Genomic DNA, 25,553 nt, shown 5'->3' with positions numbered 1-25,553 from the left:
TCTCCTCCAACGGCGAGGTGCGAAACCGGAGCTTCCCCTCCGTCCCCGGCTCCGCCTAAACAAAAAATCGGACTTCAAGTCCGGCGGGAAGGAGGGAAAAAGCAAAGTTTGGCACCGGGGAGGGGGGCCAAGTCCTAAAGAGGGGGGGTCACCTGCAGCCGGTACCCTCCGCCGGGCTCCGGGGTTTTCCCCAGATGCTGTTTTTCCAACAGAAAAGGCCGATTTTAACTTTGCCGCTCCCTCGCCCCCCAAAGGGCTTTGGTGCCCCGATTTCAGCTAAGTCGCCCCAGCCACGCTTTTGGATTTATTTGCAGGGATCTGGGGAGTCCCGCTGTCCTCTCCCACAGGTTTCACACCAGGAGAAATTCCCCCCCCCCAAAGGATCCCATTTACAGAGTCAAGCAAGAGCCAGATCGTGAGGTCGAGGAGCAGCAATGGCTTTATTTAACCATCATTCCTTTGAACTAAGCCCCGAACCAGCCCACCGCCCTTCGGGAGCCGCTCCGACCCCTTCAGAGAGCTGGAAACAGGGGTCCCCAGGGTGCAAGCAAAGGCCTGGGGACCTGCCAAGGAAATGCTTGTCCTCAGCTGCCCCAGCACAAAGCCCTGCCCTGAAATCAGTTAAAACACACATTTGCAGCGTTAGCCCTTTGCTTCCCCAGCCCTGGCACATGCAAAAACCTCCCGGGCCAGATCCTGCCGCCCTTCACAAATCCACCTCAACACCCCTTATTAGATCCACGGTGTCTTCCCCTGACGCAAATAGCGGTTAATAAATAGCACCGGCCGCCACAAATAAGTTGGTGAATGATTCTCCAGGGGAACGGAGGAGCATCCCCTGGCTTGGCACCTCCATGCTACCTCTGGACCGGGGTCGTGGGTTTGCTTCGCACCCGGCGGGATGGTAACAGGCAAAAGAAATAATCCGGCATGCTTGGCCGCCCATCCTTCCTGCTGTGGTTAATATTGGAGAGGTGACAGGAGGGCGGCTGGCAAGCAGTAAATATTAATGACAGGTTATGGTGCAACCTCCATGCAGAAGGACCATGTTACTCCACCAGTGTAATTTTTGGTAAAAATGATCTTTTTCCAGCAACCCCTGCTGAGGGGCTGAAGCAGCACAGTAGTCACTGACCTGGAGGCTAAATAGAGATTTTTCCTAGGAAAAAGCTCCTTTCCGGAGCAAAATAGAGGCTGTGGGAGCATGGGTCAGGTGGCCGTTAGTGGAGGAGAGGTCCTCACCTGGAAGAAAGCGAAGGAGCAATAAATACCTGGCTCTGGACCGTGACCCAAGAGGCAGGGGCTGGCGGGAGTGACACAGCAATGGAGAGAAGGGGAGTGGGAAGGAAGAGGTTAGAAGCCACAAGGGTTTCTAACCCTAAGAGATATTGACCCCAGGCACCTCATTTCTCATTTCACACTCCTAATGAGACAAACAACAATTGCAAACAGTTTATTTCGCAACTGAATGCCAGAATTCAAGTGCCTCCCTCTAAACCAGCCTGGTGGAGCAATCGGCTCCTTCGCACCGACCATCGCCCCACGCTCCTGGTCTGGCCGACCACGCACAGGGAGCAAAATGGGAGAGATGCAGCTTAAACCTGAGCCCCAGGAGTAGGACAGCAAAGGCGCCGTCCTGCCAGATGGAGCGGAGGGACAGGCAGGAGCAGGCAGGACAGGGCACAGCCCTGCTCTCTACTTACAACAGTCACCAAAATACACCGGGGGGACGGGGGATGCGGCTGCCCTCGTCACAGATGTTTCCCCGAGCGAGCACAGAGAGCGGCCAGGTCTCGGAGCTGCAGCCTCACCGAGGGGCTCCCATCTGTGGGGTCGCAGGACGAGACGACTGACTGCAGAGCGTGGCTGTAGGCTGAGCAGGAAGGGGAGAAAGAAGCAGTGTTGAGAGATGAGAGTTTCACTTACAGCCCGAAACTGGGCTCAGGTTCAGCCTTTTACTGTAAAGCAGAGAGAGAAGAACTGTTTTTTAAGATAGATAGACATGCCTGTAGTTTTCCACATGCTTGTCTGCACACTCTGCACGGTCCTGAGTATGAAGCAGCATGCAAGCCAAAGCAGGAAAGCTAAAGATTTTTTTGTAAAGCCCCAATTTCTCTATTTTTTTACCCCAGAAGATGACTCCCAGTTGCTCAGACAGGTATTTTTCCAAGCTGTACTCAAGATCAGAGCAATCCATCACCTAATGAAGACAACTTCCACCACCTTTGTGCATCCTCCCAGCAGAAGATTTAAGGCAGAGGTTTTCTGTGCCCCTAATGAGCCTGTTTTGCAGCGTTTTCCTTATGGTTTTCCCCCTACCAACGTACATATGTATTACAGCAGCATTATTTAATGCTTTATAGAGGCTGGTGCTTTGCTGAGGATGCCACTAAGGTCCCTGAAGGGACAGAGGAAAAGGCTGAGTTAGAAACAAGTAGCAGAGCACCTGACTTGCCCTCTCAGGAGTATATTTGTAGGAGCATCTCTACACAGCAGCCCAGGACCATGGAAACATCTAGCCATGTTTGATTTCTCCTATATAATCAGAGATCCAGGTCTAGTGCCTCCTCTCCAGAAGCAGAAGCTCCTACCTTTGTGGTTTTTGTAGAAGATGCAGTTGTTGGCACAGGTATCCGGGTGGGAGTCCCAGAAATCAGACCCGCAGGAGCACAGCGGGGGCAAGTCAATGTTATACAGTTTTATCTTCTCCCTCATCCGGGCTCTTAGAGCTTCAATGTACCTGCAAGGGATAAAATATTCACCTTTGCCAGTAACACCCAGCTCTGCACAAGGAGAGGGGATCCAGCCGTACCTCATGTACTCCTTATTTCGCTGCTGTTTTTCTTTAACTTTCTTCGCTCTCCTCTCTTCCAGTTTAAGCTGGGCCAGGGTTTCGCAGGCTCCCTCTCCCGGGGAGGGTTCTTGCTGCTCGGCCATCTCCTGCATCCTCTGCTCCTCCACCCGGCGCTGGTTCTCCTTCTTCCTCTTAATCCTGCAGGCACACACATGCTTAGAGAAGGAGCTTCTCCATCCCAACCTCCGTTCCCTGCCAGCCCCTGGTTGTAAGCTCAGGGCAAGGGGATCTAGATGATCCTGTCCTTGACCTCCTCCTGCCTGCTAGTCTTCTCACCATCGTGGACTTCTCCTTCCAGCTCCCTCCCACATCACATTCACACATGCTCCATTTAAGAAGTGCCACCTGCAGTTCCCCAAAAGAGCTGCTCTTCTGTCCTTCTGAAACCAAGAGCAGTGCCTGGGATCTTTTAGATCCACCAGGAAGGGCCAACAGCTCAGCTTCCCCACTTCAGACTTCTTCTGATTAGGGGGCAGCTTGGATCCTACTGTAAGCTGTCCTTGCAGCTTCCAGGACGGGGAACGTAACAGGGCCACAGAAGAGTGCTGGGTATAGCAGAAAAGCTCCAAGGATCCCACACCTACTCCAAAATAGGCTTTAAGAAGCATTTTTAATCAAATCTTCCTCTATCTCCTCAATCGCCCTTGCACTTACACAGCACTCCAGTCCTTTCAGTGGAATCTGGGTTGTATAAGTCACACCAAACACAAAGCACGTTCCCTTGACAAGCGGCAATTACAAAGCACAAAGACTTTAAACTGAAGCATCTGCCATTTTATTCCCACTGATGAGTACCAAATGCAATAACATGTTACAGGCTGATCACTGCCAAAAGGAATTTAAAAAAAAAAAAAAAAAAATCAAGGCTGGGTAGAAGCCAGGGGAGAAAGCGTAATCGAACGAGACGTTTCGGATGTTACTCCATTTGGGGGGTCAAATCTTTACATCCAGAAGGAACGTGCTGAAGCCAAACTTCTCTAGTCAGGTTATAAACTCCAAAATGTTTTTTAAATGAAGTGGTAATAGAGCCTTAACTACCCCACCATAAATCTTCTGCTACAGAAACTAAGGCCAAGGCCGACTTAAGGCTTTATGCTAAGTAATTACAAAACCAGCCCTTTTCCACATACGCTCCAAGCAGCTTGCAGCTCTAGCAGCACCCCTGCAACCAGGGGTAAAAAAAAACATAATAAAAAGATATCACACTAACTAGGAAATCCCTGGTGTCTTGCCAGCACTTGCAGGGCAGGAAAAGATCTCCGAAGCTCCCGAGTGCCAATTTATATGTCAGGAATGTGGCTGGAGGAGCGTTTCTTTAGACTGGCAATTTCTCTCTGAAAAGTGACCATGAAAATCCTGCCCTTGGGTGCCTGTCCTGCTCCCACAAAACCTGCCCACTGCAGAGCAGGCATTAGAGACCAAGATGGTCAGAGCTACATCGTTTTATTTTAGAGCAAGGCAGAGACAAAAAAAACCCCTAGAGTCTCTTTCCTATTCTGGTGTGAATTTGCAGAGCTCCTCCTTATCTTCTCCCTTTTAAGGTGTTCGTTGACTAAACCACCAAAATGAGTACTGATACTTTTACACAGATACCGACTTTTCAACTCTGGAACAAATGCTGGGAAATCTTTTCAATACACCATATACATTTATAGTTGTGAGGGTGAAGGGTCTGATATTAAAAGCCCCAGAGATAAGATCAGTTTAACAACAATGATGTGACCTCACCCCAAAGTTTCTAGACATGGACTGTAGCAGAGGGGCTTGGGATCCGTTCCCAAGAATCACGGTTGGGTGAGCTGCATACAACTCTCCCAGCCTGATGTTTTGGTTCCCAACTCCTACCCAAGCTGCAGGGGATTCACAAAGTAGACAGAGAAGTGCTGAGCACCTCTGAAGGACTCAACATGGCCCAAGGGTGTCTCTTGGTGGGGGTTGGTCGAATGAATCCCACCCCAGGGTTAACAGATTGGGCACTAAACTAAACCCAGGAGGTAACTCAGGCTTTATAACTGGCACTGGTACTGCGGAGCTTCTTGAAACATACTCTCCACTTTTTAAAAAGTTGATAAAGCGGCCTTTTCAATCCATCCATTTGGGCTGCAGAAGTGCTTTCCAAAATCCCGTTGCCTGGTTCACACCAGACAAGCACACAAGACGTTTCTGGCCTTAAGGGCGGCCCTGCCTGCGATGAAAGAGGTGACGCCAAGACACTGGCGCTCATCCGCACATACTCACTCAATGATTCTCTTCTGCCTCTCTTTCTGCCTCTGCTGCTCCTTCACTTGCTCTCGCTCGATGTTCATGAAGAGGCGCCTGTATCTCAGGTACTCATACTGACGCTGCGGGAAAGAAGAGGCGCCTTTGAGAAGGACAGCTGGGGACAGGCTGGGATTGATATTGAGTGATATCAGCGCCCAGCTTGATTTCTAGAGCGCACATCTGTCAGGATAGAAACCTTGCTCCTTCCCCAAGAGATCCTCAAACATCTCCTAGTGCACATGCCCCAGGACTGAGAAACTGGAGAGACTGTGGTTAGCTAGGAGAGGAGGACCAAGATGTCTCAGAGTATCAGAGAGCTTTGTATCAGCATCCCTCAACTGAACCGTCCTATGGATGGAAGCTCTGTCATCTGACAAATTCCTAAACTCTCGCTTTCCTGGGGGTAAAAGAGCTGGTTCCCACTTCAACCCACTTCCCCAGAGCGCTACAAGCCACAGTCCAAGAATTTCAATCCACCTGGGGACCGGTGGTCCTCTGCGGTTCACTGGAAGCCTGTATCTCCAAAAAAATGAACATACAACACAGAGCTGGACCCACTACATATAGGAGAACCACAGAGGTGGCAAAGTCATTGCTGAGACAAATCCAAGAGCCCTGCAGGAAACAACTCCCACACAGGAGGGAGTCCTGTGGTTCAGGGATCCAAGAGCCCTGCAGGATCTAAGCTCACAAAGAGGTTTCATGTCTGGGCTTTGGCTTAACTCCACCAATGCAGCAAGGGGAGGGAAACCTCCTGGCTAAAGCTCACACCAAAAGCCCTCCCACCCACATGGGAATTGGTTGGTACACAGCTAGTTTGAGCTCCACGATGCCAAAAAGTTTAAGGTGTGAGTTTTTCCTCACCAACGCCAAGAGTTCTGGGCTGAGTTTGTCCATCTCGCCCAGCAGAGAGCCCTGCACAGCTGGAGATAAAGGAGCAGGAGAGATCACCAGGCTGAAAGTGGACAAAGCTGGATGGAAAAAACCCACGCAGAAGAGAGTGCTGCAAAACCAGTTATCTCAGGGTGGAGCAGAGCCACAGAGATAAAAAACAAGGGGCAGAGGGAACCGCTGGGGGAAGGAGCAGCCTGACAAGCCCCAGCTGCTGTCACACCATCTAGAAACCACAACTGGATTTTGGATCAGCTTGTTGGAAAAATGCACGTAAGAAACAACAAAAAAATACAACTCTTTCAAAGTCCTTTCCAGTTTTACGCTGTAAGCTTCAAGAAAGCTGACAAAAGAAGAGGAAGTGTTCCTCTTCATGTCAGAAGGAAGCAGGAAAATAAAAGTCACTTCCTTAGGCATCCAAGAGAAACATCATCTCTTTGTATCACCTAGATTAGCATGAGCCAAACTGTCCTGGTCGCAGGCTGGTAAGCTCTCGTCATTAAATCAGACACTCGGCAACAGGTCTGCAGCCTGTGCTTGAAAGCTACCATCCCGATCCCTGTTAGGTGCTGATATGTTAGAAACCTTACATTCCCAGCCTTATACCCAAACAAGATAAGGCACGGCTTGTTTTTTTTGGTTGTTTTTTTTTTTTTTAAGCATTTTGGCAGGTTCTCTCTCTCTCCATGCAACTACAGAAAGCGACACCTTTGTTTTGCCAGGCAAAATGAACAAAGCCCGTTGCTCCTCCAACCCTTCGATGTTATTCAGATCCCAGATTTTGCGGGAGGAGCACGTAATGATTGCACTTACGGTCACGACGGATGTTAAGAAAGAACACGGTATGTTTGCCCAAGACCTGAGACACCATCAACACTGACAAACTTATAAACCTAGCAGATGCTTCATACATTAAGGCTGCTCTTGAGGCTTCTTATCTGAGCTAGCAGTATCCCCTATGCTCAATACATCTCAGTCCTGAAATGGAGATGAAACAATGAGGACTTGGCTCCAGCGGACAAACCTGCTTCTTGGTTTCCTCTTGGTCTGCACCAGCCCAGAGTATGAGGGGAGCTTGGTAATCGGTGTGCAGCCTCTGAGGAGGCTCAGGCAAGCTTGAGGCCTTCACCGATCCATCACAGAACTGGAAGATAATGTAAGAGAGCAGCATCAGCACCTTTACGGTCAAGTTTCTCATCTACGCTCAATAAAATACTCCTTGCTGGAGGTGGGTCCTCACGTAGGCATGATCCCTACAGTCCTCAAAAGGTAACCTACCTATGAGCTGTGCTTTTTTGGGGGGATATAGGTTGACTATAGACAGGACGGACACGTGCAACATCTCCATGCAGGAGCCTGAGCACCAAAGCTTTGTCAAAACACCTCTAGAGATACCCTGGGAGGAGGTTTCTGGTTTAGTTTAAATATGGATTCACACTTCTCCTTCCCAAACTTCCATTAAAACTTCTTGAAGTGCAAAAAATACCCCCAATAATACAAATAACAATAATAAAAACAACAAAAGCGTCAGGGGAATTCAACAGCCAAGTCTCCCAAAACCTCAGCGTAAAGCTCCGCCTTCTTCCCTCGGCTCAATATTTGTCAAGCCAGTATTTCTGCTCCTAGCTGGACTAATCACCAGCTAAGGTTGGGCACATGCTGCTATAGCCATAAAGTATTTGCTAACTACTCCAGGTAATCAGGGCAAAACGTTTCAACACCTCAGATGCTTAATGAAAGTCTGCCTGAAAACAAAAGAGGAATCGATAAATACATTAGCTCAGTCCTCACAAGCAGACAGATAAATACATTAGCTCAGTCCTCACAAGCAGACAGATTCACGCTACATCTAAGGGAGGTGTTTCACCAGCTCAAGGCACAGGAATTGTCACAGCCAGCTCATTCCTCTGATGAAAAGCTCTTTTTTTTTTTTTTTTTCCCCCTCTTTTCTAGGAGGTTTCCAGCTGATTTGATGCACCATCCACAGCTCTTCCACCCTGCTGCTGCCTCCAAGCAGGGCAGCCGGACCAGAGGCAGCTGCAGGTCCCGCCAGCCGCAGTCTGGAGTTTGGTTAAGCGTACAATGCAATTGCACACACTCAGTTTCAGATTTCCGCTGAGCACCAGCCAACTGGCATCACGAGGCAGGCACAAATAAAACCCCTTTTGAAGCCACAGCTGTAAGATGAAAGCAGTGAAACAGAAGCCGCCATTCTCACTTAGCTTTGACACTGCTCTTGAGCCTGTTTTGATGACAGTAGGCTTAAGAGTTAACCAGGCCTGAGGGAGCAACTGCTCTACTACAACAGCAGCCTCACCGACTCTGCTGAAATAAACCCAAATCTCAACGATTTGAACCTCTTAAGACCAACTGGCCCAGCCCCATATGAGTCTTACTTTTTCAAATTCAATTTTGATGTAGAAGTCATCGTCTTGCTCAGCCTGATGCGGGGCTGTCCCCTGGTCTTGCAGTTCAGCTGGCAGATCATGATGTCCTGCCAAAAGCAGTTCCTCACTCTCATCTTCTGTGGGCACCATGGCTGTCTTGCAAGACTCTGGTTTCTGGAGAAGAAGGGAGGAGACGAGTGTAAATCTGGAATTCAAATGTGGCTGCTTTGGTGCTGAGGGCAAATTCAACATCCTTGTGCACGGGTAAGAAGTAGCTTTAACTCGAGGGCACTTATTCTGTAGAGTCAGCTGAGATCTGGCGGGCAGCAGTGCAACGTGTTCAAGCATCACCGCAGGGCATGAGAGCCAGAAAAATCTGAATTTAGCAGGGTAACTCGTGACTACCTACTCACCAACTGCAGAAACAGAGGGACAGATGTGTGCAGGGCAAAGGAAAGACAAGGAAAAGACCTCTCCAGGCACTGTTTTGCAACTGCAAGGAGTTGGGGGGTGGTGGGATCTCTGGAGTGGCACTGGAGTATGAGCATGTAGTGTACTCCTTCAGATGGGGAGTGGGCAGGCTCCCTGGTGCCAATTAACAATATTTTGAGAGGCAGCAGATTGTTTCCTGCAAACTAAAAAAATCAAAATGCCAGAAGCAAGCTCAGAGCCAGGATTTTTTTTTTTTTCCCTGCCTTGCTGTCCCTTCAGCATGCTAGGAAGGGAAGAGTGGGACTGCTGACAGAGGGAGAGGATGGATCAACAGGAGGAGAGCAGGTCACACCAGGGAACCCTTGAGATGACTCTGCTGCAATACAGGAAGGATGGAGGAAAGCCCGGAGTTAGTCTGAACATGAAATTATTTGATAGACATAGGAATTACTCTATCAACCCTGTCATGAGAGAAACACAACACAGAAGAGCTGCTTCGGTGAGGACAAGGGAATAGAGAGGAACAGTTATTGCTTTGTACGGATGTTCTGAAGCCCTGAAGGTAGAAGGAAATGAAACTGTGGAAAAAAACCCCAACTTTGGGGAACAATCTGTCGGGGAAAAGAATTTGGGTGCTGTAATGCTGGGGACCTACAGGAGTCTACAAAACCCTAAGGCAAAGCGGCTGAAGATTTGGTGAACAGGATCATCTGAAACACCAGACAGGTAATTTCCATGCAATTACCACCTAGGTATATGCTTGGGAAAGCAGGGAGGAAACTCTTTGAATGTTTTTGACCTGGAAAGAAATCTCTAGGAGAGACGAAGAGCAACAATTTTGGCAACGTGGATTATTGATCGCAGGGAATGCAACTCCTTAGAGGGAAGAAGGAGAAAAAAAAACAGAAGAAAAATGCGGAAAACAGGACTCAAGGAGAAGCAACAGTTGCTTTCAACTGAGCAAATGCAAACTACCCAGCTAGAGTGGCAAGACAAGCAGTGCAGTGCGAGACAACCCTGGCTAAATCCCAAGCTCTTCTTGTGCCTGCAATCCATGCGAGCACAGCGGAAGTGGAGCACGGGTCAGATTACTGAAGGAATCACGCAAGAGACAACACAAGCACACGGGGACAAAAAAAAACAAAACAAGTGCCAGAAAGGCCAAAGCTCTAAGTAAAACAAGAGGGATCAAGGCAACAAGTCAGGCTTTAGTAAGAGAGACTAAAGGACTCGCTACTCAAGAAGGACAGCTATCAGAGGACACCAAGAACAACAGTGTTTTATGCTTCTGGGCATTGATGTTCAGCCAAAGGCTTGCTCTGAGCTAATAGCAGCAGCAAGAAAAATCTTGGATTATTATTATTGGGAAGAAAAAGTCAGATTATTCCTAGAAGCCGAGGTTTTTAAGCAGGCAGGACCTGCCCTGGATTACTGTTAGGAGTAGCAGACGAGCTGCTAACAGTTGTCTCCCCAAGCCTCTCCCCGAAATCTGTGGAGGTCCAGATTATCAGAAAAGGGCACAATGAGTGTGTATCTTTAAATAAAGGAGGGGAAAAGGAAATACTAAGAAGATTTTAGCCTCAAGAGTTTAAGTGCCTGACTTTTGGAAAAACAAGAGGAAATCACCTTGCAAACCGCCTGTAAGCTGCTAGAAAACAAGATAAGCAGCAACCAGCATAAATTTGTCAAGAGCAAGTCACGTCTAGCTGGTTTGAATTTCTCCTGCAATAGAAGAAAGAGGCCTCAGGCAAAGCACAGCAGAAGACATCTCGATTTTAGCTTAGCTTTTGACATGGCCTAATTCAATACTTGTGTGAAGAAATATCTATTAGGTGAAACTGTTACATGGGAGGTGCAATACTGATGAAAAACACTACCCAGATTCAGTCTCAGAAGTTCACTGCACAAAAATAGAGTAAGAACTAGGTGGACTCTCCTTGATAATTTCATTATTGGCCTGGATGACAGAAGAAAGAAGCATCTTGATTACATGTAGACCCCACCAAGCCACTTGAAGTTGCAGAAGTATTTGAGAACAGGCTAAAAATGCTTGAGTTCAAACCAAAGAAATCAGCTGGAATAGACAGCACAAGAAAATTCTACGTGGACAAAAGCAAAGGGCAAGGCAGTGCACTATGGCAAAGGGCAAGGCTGTGCACTATGGCAGCAATTAGCAGGGTGGTTAAATCCAAGCCAGCCTTTTGCATCTGAAGAGAAGGGAACAAGCTGCTGTCCTGCCTAGCTGTGAACATAGCAAACCTTCAGACAGGGAGAAAGAGTCAGATTAATACTAGAGCTTTTTTTTCCCCTCTACTATCTTGGAGTAATAAAACAGAGTAACACAATAAATCAATATATCCCTCCTGGAATAAATTGCTTAGGGAAGCTGTTAAATCCTCCTTGCCAGAGGTCTGAAGAGAGCATAGATTAACTGCAGCTGCAGTAAGGTTCAGGTGGGAGGATAGCCCCCAATCCCTCCCAGCCTTGTTTCTCACTGCTGTGGATGACTCGCCACGGGACTCCCACGCATCCCACTTGCTACCTCTGTAACCCCCTGGCTTGCAGGGGCAGCAGCTGTATTATTCATGCACGGCTTTAGTGCTGCTAATAGCAAAGTAATGAATCACTCCATCTTGCTGAGCAGCCTCAATGCATCGAAGACTTAAACAGAAGGTATGTTTAGTGTTGGAAATGGATAATGAGGTTTTCGAGCCCATAATTATACTGTGTCTGTAACTCTTGTTCACAAAGCTGACTTCCTTGAAGAGAAATCCAACAGTACACAGAGGAGGAAGAGCCGGACCAGCCCTTATATAAAAGGTATTTTCTAGATAACAGCCAGCCAAGATCTACTTCACCTTTGATGAACCCAAGAAAGACATGGGAATGAAGAACTGCAAGACGGGCAGGAAACTGGCTCTGGAGGGGGCAGAAGACAAAATACCAGGTGGGGTTGCTGCTGGTGTTCTCCAGGATGGACAAAGTACGTCAGTTTAAGAAAGGTGTTGGCATAGAAACCAGGATAATAGCTGCAATACAAAGCTGTTCTTGACAACCGGAGTGACAAAAGCAGGATGAAATTCGACAGAACAAAAGGTGAGGCACTCGGGACTGACCTCCCTACATGGGTCCTATGTTCCGCTTTGAGGAAAGCAGATGCGTGCCAACAATTCTCTACCAGAAGCCAGCGCTGGGTGAGGAAAACCCTCCAGATCTTTGCCACCCACATGAAACAAGGGATTGATGCAAGGGAAAGAGTTGTTGAGGTTTGTTGAAGAAATAAAGGCACCTAAGGGAAGGGCTGACCATCGCATTCTTCCCAGATACCCAGATCACAATCTCAGCCTTTAAAAAAATCTTTTTCAAATTCTTGTTTCCTAGTTTCTCTCTTGTTTGTCTCTGCAAACAGAGAGGTTTTCACCCACTTTATCCTGCTGTCTTCTCTGAAAGGCAGCAAGAACAGATGGACAGAACCCTCAGGCCACCAAAAGCCACGAGCTAATCATCAGGTGGGTCACAAAAGCCCAGTTTGTTTCAATTCTGGAGAAACTCACTGAACTACACTTTGGATTTGCTAATTAGAGCCAGACCTTCACCAGTTTGCAAGGTAATTCCTCTTACCCCACCCCAGGCACCCCTCACTCACCTCTCGCCTCCAGACTCCGCCTGCGAGTTCGGGGAGACCCGCTCCTTGGGGCATGGTTTTGCAGGACGCCAGCCTGCGCCGAACTTGCTTCATGGTTTTGCTAAGCTGCCATGAAGAGGGAAGGTAAAGACAAGACGAAAGAAGCGGTCACTAGCTGCTTTCCACCAAATTTAGCTGCACAGAACAGATCTCCTAATGTACCCTGCTCCAACCAGGGTCCTTTATCAAGGGAGTGCAACTCAACAGACACTTAGCTTCACAAATAGCTATAAGGTAACCTGCAACCCAAGGTGTCTTTCAGAGCTGCCCCAATGCACTGAAATCCTGATCCAGGCAAGGTAAAGGGCTTGGTTACAGCTCATCTGCTCCCAAACCACTTTGCTGAGATGCCAGAAGTCCAAGATCCCTGATTGTCCTGGCCAGTGTCCAGGCAGAAGGGATGCTCCACCCCAAGGGAAGCGGTACTTCAACCAGAATAACTCCAGCTCCTAGGTGAACACATGTGCTCTATAAAATGCCAAATGCAGCATAAGCATCACTATTAAAAAAAGCTTAAAACAGTCCCTAAAGGCAGGTTTTCCAAGATTTCGCGATCCCATACTCCCAGTCTGTAGGAGACAAGCTGCAATGAGGTGGCACCACCTAGTGCCACCTCTCTGACACGACATGCCTGCACAGCAACAAGTCCCTGTGTGCAGAGGGAAAATTCACTGTATCTACAAGCAGCGGGGCAAGTTCAACCACAGCATCCTCCAAGAAGGCATCTACTACCCGTTTTGATGCTCTGATGAGTGCTATGGAGGAGTACAACAATAGTCAGTAAACCAGAGTGAAAATGTAAGCCAATGTTTCATTCAACATTAAAAACAAATATTAGGGATGCGTTGTAAAAGAAAAAGAAACATTGCCTGTTCTTCATTTCAAACCACAAGCATCTGGCATGATGAAGCAGGGATGAAAAATGCAGGAGGAGAACCGCTCACCTTGGCAGCTTGCCACTGGAACGGCTCACTTTGCATCCCTTGCCGCTGTGCTGGGAGGGTGTGAGCGCTGGGACCGCAGATGGCAGGCGCGGGGTGGCTCCGAAACAGGCACGTGTTCTTCCGGGGCGTCAAGCGCAGTGCGGAGTCTGAGTACTGCATGGCGATGCAGCTCTCCCTCTCTGCCTGCCAGGACACGGACCCCAGAGTTAAAAGGCCACGTGCAAATCTCTAACCATCACCTAGCAGGACATCACCCGTGCTGTGCAGGAGTTGCTGGCTCAGTTTGGTGGCATTTCTTCAGATGGACATTTTTGCTCTCCACGCTGAGAGGGGCGCAAAGAGCCAGCGGGCTCTCAGGGGCTGAAGGCATCTGCGGGCTTTCAGTCTGGAGCGGTGCTAGCTGAGTTACGTGAGGACATCCCCACTCAACCATGCCTCCCAAGCCCTGGAAACAGCCCAAACACCCCAGGGGTAGCCAAAACTGTTGACATTTCAGTGCGTTCCCTTCTTGCTCCACAGCAAGTTTCTGGCAAGTCTCCCTGGCAGTTGTTTGAAAGCACAAAGGATTAAATATATTCACAGGATAACCTAAAACAAGCCCACAGGGAAAATGGGAATGTGGAGACAGCGTGAAAGTGTTGCTTGAGAACTATTTGGAAGAGGGATAGCAGAAATAAGCTGCTTTGTTTCAAATGCAGCCAGGAGACACCCACATCATTCACAACTCTGGCCTGGCTATTTTTTAAACTCCACACAATTCTGCACAGGGCACCGGGACTCTGTTCTTCAGCTGCCCAAGAGAGCCAGTGACCTTTCTGCAGGGAGGCAAAGGGCTTAAAGCACCTTCAGTGCCAGAGCAAACCAAGGTGCCACACTGACCTCACTTGAGGCGACACCGTTTGCAGCCACGGGGTCTGCCATGACCATGAGTTTCCTCTTTTTTTTCTTATTAACACCTTGACTGGAGGTCTAGTGGGTTTTTGTCTGATTTACACTGTTTTCAGAGGAGTTTCTCCTGCAAGACTCCTGGCAAGGCAGGGACAGAGATCTGCTTACTGCTTCGTAGGACTTCTGCAGCTGCTGCTTTCTTCGCATCCTGACCTGCTGGTTCACTCGCTGCTTCACCTCTCCCTGGAAGCGTCTCAGGCTGGCTGCCTTCTCCCGTTGCTGCTCCTTCAGCTCCTCCTCCACCTGAAATGCTGAAGCCTGCAAGAGGTGAAAGTAGATTTCACACAATTTTTTGCTACGTTGCAGCATTATAGCAGCTTGTATTCCATCTTCCCTTCCAACACCTGCATCTACAAGCCAGGAAAGCAACATCCAGAGCAAACTTAACAATGTTTTGTTTCTAAATCTGTGCAGTAACAGCTTGCACAATGTCTACTCAATTATTATGAGCTTGGATCGAATCTAGCTAGCCAGATACGGAACGTGCACACCTCCTCCTTTACCTCTCTTCAAACGCACACAGAAAGAAAAAATAAGGCAGCAACTCCTAGCTCCTGCTCCCATGAAAGGATGCTCAAATATTCAAAGCCTGGATCCAAAAGGAATGGGCCGGCCTCTAATCCCATTATTGCTCTGCAAGAGCAAGGCTGGAAGTGTATCAGGGAAGCAGTTTGCAGAGCACAGCACGGGCATGGCTGTGGCTCCGAGAACGTTTTTACCATCTGAAGTAAAAGATTAAAAGCAATGACCTAAAAAAAAAAAAAGAAAAAAAAAATCAGGGTGGTTTTTTTTGTTTGTTTTTGTTTTTTTTAAGGTTCTCACTTGAAGTCATGCCAAGCAATCCTGATACTACCACAGTTTAAGAAAACTGGTATTGCTCTCCTGGCTGTCACCGCAGTACGGCCTAAAGCAAGAAAAATCAGAGTCTGAATGGATGGGAGGAAAGGGGCAAGTCTGAACTCGACTCAACTTAGTAAACGCTGGATTGGGTGCTCCCTACATCCCACTGACTGCCAGGAATGTGACCAGCAGCAAAGCAAGGTCAGCACAACCAAACAAGCATGAAGACAGGGAGAAATCTGCACTGTTAATGACGAAACCAAGCCAGAGCTACATGAAAGAGTGCCATCGACAGCTTGCTCCACGTCCCGTTGGCAACCTCATTAGCAATTCTGGTGTAGCAGGCATTAATATATATTTTTTAATATGATCCACTGGCATATGAAAGTATATTAATTAAGCTCCAATAACCCTGTGCACCTTCATCCACACCTGAAGGCACCTGAAAGCCCCCACACCCAGGGAGGACCAGGAGCGCCCAGGCCACCCGAAGCAGTCAGGAAGAGTTCGGCTCCCCCAGAAGTTTCACGGCGCCGAGGTGGAAGTTATGTGGAATATGGAGATGATTCATTTCCATATATTATCTCAACCTTTCAGGATTTAAATTACAATATGGAAATAAATCATCTCAGAAGGGCAGGAGCTTCTGTAACGTTTAGACATTAATTACAGGGGACTGAACTCATCATCCTATATTTAATGCACTTTTAGTCCTCTTATAATAACCCTCAAAGCAGAAATCCCTGAGATAGACATCGATAAAGATTTTCTTAAGTGTTTCTAACAGGGTACAGCAGAGATTGGCTCCAGACCCAGAAACATTCAACTTATTTATTTTTTTTAAATAAGCAACATGGAATAAAATCTCAGCTCGCCAACATCCCTTACAGATGAATGGGAAGGTGAAGAGCAGCATCGATACAGGGGGGACTGGTCAGCCAGGTACGGCACAGGCACCTCAAATGTAAAGCTATGGCGTGGAGTTCCAAACCTGGTGCTGATAAACCAAGGAGCATCCGGGAATAGCGAGAAAACACTCACACTGGGGGGGCGGAGGGCACAAACCTGGTAAGTTTTAGCTGTGCTACCTACACTGGAAGGCAGCTTCTAGTAATATGTTGAAAATTTATAGATCTTAAAGCTAAAATTAAAAGTGCAGAGCACACAATACAAATAATTAAGCAATCAACGGCTCTGATTAGAGCATTGGCTGGATTCTCCACCTGACTGATGTTTAAAACCAATTTGTTTCTCCCCCAAAAATGCAGTTTATTTGAGGAGAATCAAGTCAGAAAGATGCTGTGGGTTTGTGTAAATGGGATGCCAGGCTGCACGGACACCACGGTGGCTTTTGACCCCACTAAAAGCCATTAAAATAAATTATTCTTTTCAGGAGCAGTGTTCCTGGCTGCCTTCAAACAGAGAAAAAGCTTGTTTTCGGCCTCCCATCGCCCCCGTAGGGTTTGCTGGCACAACTTGGGAGGGTTAGAGACATCCCTGGTGAGACCCATCAGCCCAGATGGTGCCCGGGACCCCCGCGGCAGCACTCACAAAGGCCAGGCTCTCCTCCGGCTGCCCTGGGGCACTCTCCACCCAGACGCCCACGGGGGCCACGCTCTGGTTCCTCTCGGCCAGCACCCGCCAGCTCTGCCGCGGGGGTCTCGCCTGACGCCCCCCCGGGCGCTCCCCGGTCCCCCGGAGCCGCTCCTTCGAGGGTGGCAGCATCCCAGCACCACGCCAGGTTTGGCCCTGAGGAAGGGACAGAGGAGGTGAGAGCGTGCCCCCCCCAGGCCCCCCGACCTGCACCCGCAGCCCCACACCCCAAGCCCCATCTCCTGCCGCCCATACCCACCGCACCCCGCTGCTCCCCCCACACCACTGTACCCCCCCTGGTTATCCAACGCCCAGGACACCCCACTGTAGCCCTGCGGCTCTCTCACCCCATACTGACAGGGGACCCCCAACCCCTCGCGGCTGAGCACCCCCCATACCTCCCCACACCCCCTGTGCACCCCCATCCCCTACCGGCCCCCCCGCCAGCCCACCGTACCCCCCCACCCTCACCTTCCCTTACACTCCCCTCACCCACCAGGCAACCCCACGCCCCCCCGGGCACTCCCCCCGATCTCCTCACCTCTTGGGCACCCTCTGGTACCTCCTGCACCTTCATCTCCCCGTAATCCCCCTCACAGGCCCTGCCCGCCCTCCCATCACCCCCCCGGGCACCCCCAAACCCGGGCACCCCCAAACCGAGCCCTCACCCCCCCCGGGCACCCCCTGCACCCCCCCTCCCCTCGACCCCGCCATCCCTTGTCCCCCCCTCCCCAAAACACCCTGACACCACCCCCCCCCAACCCCTACCAACCGCCACTTCCGCCTCAACCGACGCTTCGAAGCCCACCGCCACTTCCGCCCGCCCGGCCCCGCCCACATCCCCATAGGCCCCGCCCACCGCCCCAGCCCCTCTGGCGCGTCCCGGCCCCGCCCCCGCTCGCTCCAGCCCCCTCTGACCCCGCCCCCCAGGCCCCGCCCCCGCACAGCGGCCCGCCCCCACGCGGCCCCGAGGACGCGGGTTCGCGTCCCGCCCCGGGCGGGACACGGCGGAGGCGTGGGGGTGTGGAGGGGTGACTATTCTGTGTCCCCCCACAGAGTACCCGCGAAACAACCCCCCAGAGCATCCCCCTGAACTGCCCCTCAAAATATCCCTATAGTGTCCCCCATGGCATCCCCGAACCCCCCAAAGCATCATCTTTTAACATCTCCCCACAGCTTCCCCCCCAAAATCTCCTCCTATAGCATCACCCCAAAGCACCTCCCCACCCCCTATAACATTTCCCTTAATGACCCCCAAAAATGTCCCTCAAAGCATCTCCCTATAGCATCCCCCCACCAATCCCTCCTTATAGCATCTCCCTATAGCCTCCTCCCAAAAAGTCCCCCCAAAACACCTCCCCACAGCATCCCCCATAACGTCCCCCCCCCCAAAGTGTCCCGTTTCCCCCCAAAAGCATCTCCATCCCGCTGGGGCAGGATGCTTGGAGGCCTTGACCCCTTTTTTGGGGCCGGGGAGCCTCTTCGGGGTGGCTCACTGGGGTGATGAGTCTGGCAGGTCTCAGAAAGGGGGGTGGGAAGCGATTCCGGGCATCCTGCCCCGCATCCCTGCTGCCCTATTCAGTGATGCCTGGGGAACCGGCGCTAATTGGCGCCGGAGCTGGAACGAAGCCTGGATGCGACTGCAGCTTCGTTTTAAAGCTTGGGAAGAGAAAAAAAGGGAGGGGGGATCTCCACTGGGGGGGGGTTATCCAGCTTTGCAAAATATTCCCCCCCCCCAAAAAAAACACCTCAACTTAATGGGATGCTCAGAGCCCTAAATCCCATGCGATTGCCCGCAGAGAGGATGGCAAACCTTAGCCAGCCTTGATGGGGTGATGCCCCCGACCTCGAGCATCTCCTCGGGACTGGGAAAACATGGAAATGGGGGGTTGTAATGGGGGGAAAATTGCAAATCTGAGTGTTTTTTCCCAAAATAAATGTCAGCTTGAGGCCGCTGGGGAGGCGAAAGCCACCAGGACACAGGGCTCTATTGAGAAAGGAAAGAACAAAAAAAAAAAAGGGAAAAAAAAAAAAAATTAGCCGGGCAGAGCTCCAAGCTGGGAGCGCCGAGGGACGTGCCCGGAGTGGGGAAGCGGAGAGATTCGGGGGGCCAGCCTGCCCGAAATGTGGGGAGCGCCGGCCGCCCCGCGGGGCCACCCTGCTCCCCCCTGCTTGCTGCCGGTGACCTGGCTCCTGGCGCTGCATGCAGGTAGGGGTTTTTCCCATTTTTCCATGGTTTTTTCCCATTTTTCCATGGTTTTGGGGGGTATCTGGATGGAGGATGTGGTGGGGGAGTGAGGAGGGTGGTGGTACCCCATGAAGGGGGGGGTTGGGAGGGGTTGCTGTGCCGTCGAGCATCCCCTCTGCTTGGGGGAGGAAAAAATGGGGGGGAAATTGGGAATAAAAACTGGGAAAAACACTTTTCCAGAGCCAAGTGGGTCCTGCTGGGGGGGTGGATCCGGCACCGCGCCCCCGCCCTGAGCTTCTCCCCAGCTTTTCGTCTTCCCCCAAAACCCCTTTTTTGTTCATTTTTCAGCATCCTCAAATATATTTTCTTACCCATCCTTCAGCTTTCCCAAAAAGCCCATTTTTCACCCCATTTCTAGGTTTGCTCCCATTTGCCCCATCCCCCTACAACCCTTGTTGCCTCCATCATTTATTCCCTAAATACCCACATTTGGGTGTTCAACGAACCCCAAACTGCCCCATCCCAGGTCCCCCAGTGCGGGAAAATCACCTGCAGTGATTTTTTTTACCATTCTACCAAAGTTTGGACCCAAAACCAGCCCTGGGGAGGCCCTGTTTCCTTCCAGATGAGCTGAGGATAAAAAGTAAAGCCAGTCAGGTTTGCCTGCCAACGGCTTTGATTTGCACCCTAAAAAAGCACCAGGGCTGCAGCCAAGGCACCCCAAAACCACTGCTGTCCTTTTTCGAAAGAAAAGGGGATTTATTCCGTGAAATAGTGGGAAAATGAGAATTTGGGGTGGCTTTTTTTCAGCACAAGCCAGCCAGAAAGGGTGGGAGATCTCCATCCCTAAGCCAGGGATGCTGTAGGAGATGGGGATATTGCCTGATTTAATAATTAACTCCCGAATTTATTAGCCGGGGCCAAGAAAAAATCAGCAATTGGGTTTAAAAAAGGGAAGAAACAGTTAAAGAGCAGCATTTGGGGGATGCTTGGGGTGCAAGGAAGCATTAAAATCCACATCCCTATCCCATGCCTGGGTTTTTCCTATGGGGCTCCCTGAAATTTTTTGGGTGGGGGCATGTTTTCAGGGCCGAGCTCTGCACTGCCGGGGAGGACGGACGGACGGATGCTGCATACCAATAGGTCCCATGACTTTTCGGGCTTGTTTAAAGCCTTTCTTGCGCCTGCTTCACTCTCCCCAGCTGGTTTTCCCACTCTCCCCCCCTCTTCAATATGGGGTTTGTTCGCCGTCGGATGACGGCATCCAGATGGGGGTTCACGGATGGGACCCCTGGGCTGGCGGGGGGGGGGGGGAGGGATGAGCTACAGTGTTGCAGGCAGAGAGGCTGTTTTGGGGAGTTCCCCCCCTCCAAATCAGTTTTTTCCACTTTTTCCCTGCCCTTTTTTGGCTTAAAACCAGCAATGAGGAGCAATGCGCATGCACCGACCCCCCGTGATGCAGTTTTGCATTGAGGGGGGGTGGTGTTGGCTGGACCAGAGCACCCAACGGGGCTGGGAGGTAGGATACAAAAATCTTCCCCCGTGCAATTTCTGGGGTGATGCACGCATCTTTGCAAAGCATTGCATTGACCCAGGCACGGGAGGGCTCCCACTCGCATGCAATTGGGGGAGCGGATGCATGCATCTTTGCAAAGGGTTGCATCAACCCGGCTGCAGCAGTGCTTCCACCATTGATGCAATTTCGGGGAGCTATGTATGCATTTTTGCAAAGGGTTGCATCGACCCACTTGCAGGAGTGCTCTCACCCTCCATGCACTTTTTGGGGGTGATGCATGTGTTTTTGCAAAGCATTGCATTGATCCAGGCATGGGAGACCTCTCCTCCCCCCCCCCTGCAATTTTGGGGGGTGATATATGCATTTTTGCAAAAGGTTGCATTGACCTGGGTGCAGGAGAGCACCCACCTCCCATGCACATTTTGGGGGGCAATGCATGCATTTTTGCAGAGTATTGCATCAACCCAGCAACAGGAGGACTCCCACCCCCAATGCATTTTTGGGGATGATGCATGCATTTTTGCAGAGCGTTGGTTGCAGCAACCTGGCTGCAGGAGCACTCCCACCCTGATGCAGTTTTTGGAGCAATGCATGCATTTTTGCAAAGCATTGCATCAACCTGGGTGCAGAAGTGCTCCCATCCCCCTGCAGTTTTGGGGGCAATGAATGCATTTTTGCAAAGCGTTGCATTGACCTGAGTGCAGGAGGGCTCCCACCCGCCCATGCACTTTTCAGGGTAATGCATGCATCTTTGCAATGGGTTATGCAAACAGCCTGCTTGCACCGTGCTTGGGCATCCCGGTGCTGGTGATGCATTTTGGGGGTGCTCAGCACAGCTCCGGGAGGGGGTTCTCCCTTTTTCTCCGGCCTCGGAGAACCAGGCAGCCTGCCCAGACTCGGTGCCCAACTGTGTCTCCCCACCCCAAGGTCTCCTGGCAGGGGTGAACATCACCAGCCCCACGCCGCTGGTCCGCGGCACGGCGGGCAAAGCGGCGCTGCTGTCGGTGCGCTACGCCAGCGCCAGCGCCGACAAGCCGGTGATCAAGTGGCAGCTGAAGCGTGACAAACCCGTCACCGTCGTCCAGTCCATCGGCACCGAGATCATCGGCAACCTACGGCCCGATTACCGTGACCGCATCAGGGTGCTAGAGAACGGCTCGTTGCTTATCAGCCCCTTGCAGTTGGCCGATGAAGGCGCTTACGAGGTGGAGGTGTCCATCACTGATGACACCTTCACTGGCGAGAAGACCATCAACCTCACCGTGGACAGTAAGAGCAAGAAGGACATCCAGTGGAGACTGTGTTCTCCATGGGATGTCTTCCCCCACCACTTTCTGGGAGGGCTTTCTCCAACTGGGAGGTGATTTGGGGGGTTCAACCACCCCATGCAGCCAAGCTACATCCCCAGTGGGGTTTTGATGTCCCCCTTCCTGTCCCCTGGGCCCATCAATCCCCCAAGACACAGCGTCACCATGATTCCCTTGCTTGCCCGCAGTCCCCATCTCGAAGCCACAAGTGCTGGTGGCCTCCTCGACGGTGCTGGAGCTCAGCGAGTTCTTCACCCTCAACTGCTCACATGAGAATGGCACCAAACCCACCTACACCTGGCTGAAGGACGGGCGGCCGCTGAGCAATGACTCCCGCCTGCTCCTCTCCCCCGACCAGAAGATCCTCACCATCACCCGCGTCCTCATGGCTGATGATGACGTCTACAGCTGCCTGGTGGAGAACCCCATCAGCCACGGTCGCAGTGTCCCCGTGAAGCTCACCGTCTACCGTAAGCCACCTGTTCCCCCTCCCACACCCCCAGGGCTGGCCATCCATTGCAGATGCTCCCAGCTAAAATTTTGGAGGGGGGTTGTCCCCCCTCATTCCTCTCTTCCAGGCCGGAGTTCCCTCTACATCATCCTCTCCACGGGCGGCATCTTCCTCCTTGTCACCCTGGTGACTGTTTGCGCCTGCTGGAAACCCTCCAAGAAGTACGGCTGGGGGTAACGTGGGAGCCATAGGGGGATCCTCTTATCCTCTCCTGTCTTGTCCCATCCCGTCCCATCCCATCTCATCTCTTCCCATCCTATCTTGTCCTGTCCCATCACATCCCACCTCATCCCATCCCATCCTGTCTTGACCTATCCTATCCCATCCCATCTCATCTTGTTCTGTGTCATCTCGTCTTGTCTCGTCTCGTCTCATCTCATCTCACCCCATCCCATCCCATCCCATCCTGCTTTGATCCATGCCTCCTGTCCATCCCATCCCATCCCATCCCATCCCATCCCATCCCATCCCATCTCATCTCATTGCATCCCATCCCATCCCATCCCATCCCATCCCATCCCATCCCATCCATCTTGTCCCATCTTGTCCCATCCTGTTCCATCCCATCCCACTCCATCCCACCTCTCCCTCACCACAACACTGGGCCCTTCCCCGGCTGAGCCGCAGGCAGTCCCCCCACTGCCCCCACCTCAGTGCCGGTGCTGCCCCATCCACCATCCCTTCCCCAGGGAGAAACGGCAAGCGGAGACGCAACCAGCCTCCGAATACGCCGAGCAGGACGAGGAACGCCTGAAGCACGAGGGTGAGTGCCGGCCCCGGCGTGGCGGCGGCGGCGGGTTGGGGAACGCCAACGCCGCCGGTGCGGTAAGCAACACCTTGCCTCCACGCAGCCGAGGGCATCCCGCGAAGCGGCGAGCATGAGCGCAAAAACCCGGTGGCCTTGTACATCCTCAAGGACAAGGTGAGCGGCTGGTAGCGTGCCGGTAGCGCGCGGGCTTTGCACGGTGGCAGCAGGTCTCGCACGCTTCGCACGCTCGTCTACCCTTGGCTTTTGGCAGGACTCGCCGGAGGCAGAGGAGGATTCGCCCCCCGAACCCCGCAGCGTGGTCGAACCGGGTTACACCAGCTCACCGGTACCAGCAGCTGGTCGCTCGCCAGGACCGGTGGGGCGTTCGACTCGTCGTTACCATCGCTCGCCGGCTCGCTCGCCCGCCTCGACGCGGACGCACAGGTCACCGCCGGGTTCGCCGGCACGTTCCCGCGGCGCCCCGCGGCTGCTGCGGACTGCCGGCGTCCACGTCATCCGGGAGCAGGAGGAGGCCAACGCCGTGGAGATCAGCGCCTGAGCGAGGGGGACACGTGCGCGCTTCGGTGGCGGCGAGCGAGTGGGGACACCAGCGCGGCCCCGCTCCCGCCACCGGACATCGTTCAGCTCGGCGTAAAGTCACTAATTTGCTATTGATCCCACCCGGAGCTCCCCTCTTCCGTCCCCCGTCTTCCTGGGGCGTCGCTTTAATGGCTTTCTCGCCGGGACGAGCGTGCAGGGAGCGTGCGGAAGGCATGCGGGCGTGCTGGGAGAGAGCGTGCATGCAGAGTGCAGCGAGAGGGCATGCGCGGCGCACGCAGAGAGAGCAATCACAGAGTGTTCAAGAGGGCATGCACGCAGCGTGCAGGGAAAGCATGCACGGAGCATGCAAGAGGCCACAGATGGAGCGTGCAGAGCGAGCGCGCGTGCACTGTGCGGGGAGAGTGTGCACGGAGCACCCAGATAGAGCATGCACAGAGGATGCAGAGTTAGCATGCAGGGAGCATGCAGAGAGAGCGAACAGAGAGCGTGCGCGCCGAGCGTGCAAGAGGGCATGTGCACAACGTGCAGAGAGAGTGTATGCAGTGGGTGCAGAGATGTCATGGACCGAGCGTGCGGAGAGACCGTGCATGAAGTGTGTGGAGAGAGCATGCACGGAGTGTGCAGACAGATCATGCACCAAGCATGCAAAAGAATGGGCCCAGGGCATGTGGACAGAGTGTGCCTGGAACATGCAGAGAGAACATGCACAGAGGGTGCAAGAGGGCATGCACAAGGGTGTGCAGAGAGAGCATGCATACAATGTGCAAAGAGAGCCTGCACAGAGCGTGCAAGAGAGCGTGTGGAGGACATGGAGAGAACATGCACGGAGCCTGCAGCTAAGACTGCATGGATTGCGTGGAGAGCGTGCACATGGAGAATGTGGAGAGAGCGTGCATGGACTGTGCAGAGGGCGTGCATGGAACGTGCAGGTAAGACTCTGCATGGCATTCGTGAGAGAGCATTGGGAGTGCTCTGAGCATGCATGGAGTGTGCAGAGAGCATGAGTGTGCAAAGAGAGTCTGTGCAGAGCGTGCACAGAGCGTGTGGAGAGAGCGTGTGGTGAGAGCGTGCATGGAGTGTGAGAAAAGAGCATACATGAAGCTTGCAAGAGGGCATGCACGGAGCGTGCAAAGCGAGCATCCACACAGCATTTGCACAGGGCACGCATGGAGCACGCAGCAAGAGCAAGCATGGAGCACGCAGCGAGGGTGCAAAGAGCACGAGGAGAGAGTGTGCATGCAGTGCTTGCTGAGGGCGTGCATGGAGCACGTGAAAAGAGCGTGCACGAAGCATGTGGCTAAGACTGTGCACGGAGCGTGCACGAGCGCGTGGGGAGCACGCACACAGCACGCCGAGTGAGGACACACGCATTCGGTGTGTGCAAGAGCGCCGTGCCCACCCGCCGCAGCACACAGGCCCATGCACGCAGGAGCCCGGCGCTGCAGAGAGCGGGGGGGTGCGCTAGCATGTGAGCTCGCCCAAGCACGCACACACGCAGGCAGCCTAAATGGGGGGCTCCCTCCTCCCCGCCCAGATCCCCGGCTGCACCGTCCCCTAAACGTGGGCTCGAACCCCTGGCCCGAGCACTGCCCCACTGCCGCGCCTGGATTTTCTGTGAAAATCCCCCGGTTTTGGGGCACCACCATCACCTCTCCCCCAGGCCTTCCCGGGAAATAGGTTTAGGATGAAAACCAGAGAGCGGCCAGCCAAGCAAGCCGGGCCCCAGGGCACCTGGGGTGGGTGCCGGGGCACCCCGAGGTGCTTGGGGTGCGCTACTAACCAATAAACTAAACATACTACCCGGCTAGCGGCGGCACCCTTGGGTGTCTTTGTGGGACAGGGTGCCCGCCTGGGGTGGGGGGGACGCATGAGAGGTGGGCGACAGC

The 25,553-nt window shown here is 52.2% G+C and overlaps 2 protein-coding genes across 7 annotated transcripts; one reads left to right on the top strand and one right to left on the bottom strand.

The window, feature by feature from the left end:
• Positions 1–421: 421 nt before the first annotated feature.
• CCDC15 (coiled-coil domain containing 15) lies at positions 422–17,674 on the bottom strand. Of its 6 annotated transcripts, XM_069788300.1 has the most exons (12): positions 17,378–17,423; positions 16,795–16,992; positions 14,512–14,661; positions 13,456–13,638; positions 12,473–12,577; positions 8,404–8,568; positions 7,032–7,151; positions 5,093–5,196; positions 2,813–2,992; positions 2,592–2,740; positions 1,704–1,873; positions 422–1,242 (listed from the first exon to the last, which is right to left on the bottom strand). In XM_069788300.1, exons 1-11 carry the CDS (start codon positions 17,411–17,413, stop codon positions 1,752–1,754), a joined length of 1,512 nt encoding a protein of 503 aa, XP_069644401.1. In that variant the 5' UTR covers positions 17,414–17,423; the 3' UTR covers positions 422–1,242; positions 1,704–1,751. The 6 variants fall into 6 exon arrangements, with proteins under 6 accessions (XP_069644401.1, XP_069644404.1, XP_069644403.1 ...); XM_069788303.1 differs by lacking the exons at positions 422–1,242; positions 17,378–17,423 and adding an exon at positions 17,605–17,674 and having other exon boundaries at positions 1,439–1,873; XM_069788302.1 differs by lacking the exons at positions 422–1,242; positions 17,378–17,423 and adding an exon at positions 17,609–17,663 and having other exon boundaries at positions 1,439–1,873.
• Positions 17,675–18,749: 1,075 nt separating this feature from the next.
• Positions 18,750–25,474, top strand: HEPACAM (hepatic and glial cell adhesion molecule). The gene is made up of 7 exons (XM_069788298.1): positions 18,750–19,045; positions 21,468–21,809; positions 22,036–22,317; positions 22,426–22,519; positions 23,048–23,121; positions 23,210–23,280; positions 23,378–25,474. The coding sequence occupies exons 1-7, from the start codon at positions 18,961–18,963 to the stop codon at positions 23,663–23,665; spliced, it is 1,236 nt and encodes a 411-aa protein (XP_069644399.1). The 5' UTR covers positions 18,750–18,960; the 3' UTR covers positions 23,666–25,474.
• Positions 25,475–25,553: the final 79 nt, after the last annotated feature.

The sequence above is a fragment of the Haliaeetus albicilla genome, chromosome 7 (genome assembly GCF_947461875.1).
Source record: "Haliaeetus albicilla chromosome 7, bHalAlb1.1, whole genome shotgun sequence".
Lineage (NCBI taxonomy): Eukaryota > Metazoa > Chordata > Aves > Accipitriformes > Accipitridae > Haliaeetus > Haliaeetus albicilla.
Note: the sequence above shows the minus strand (reverse complement) of the source record. Positions and strands in the feature narration are given on the sequence as shown.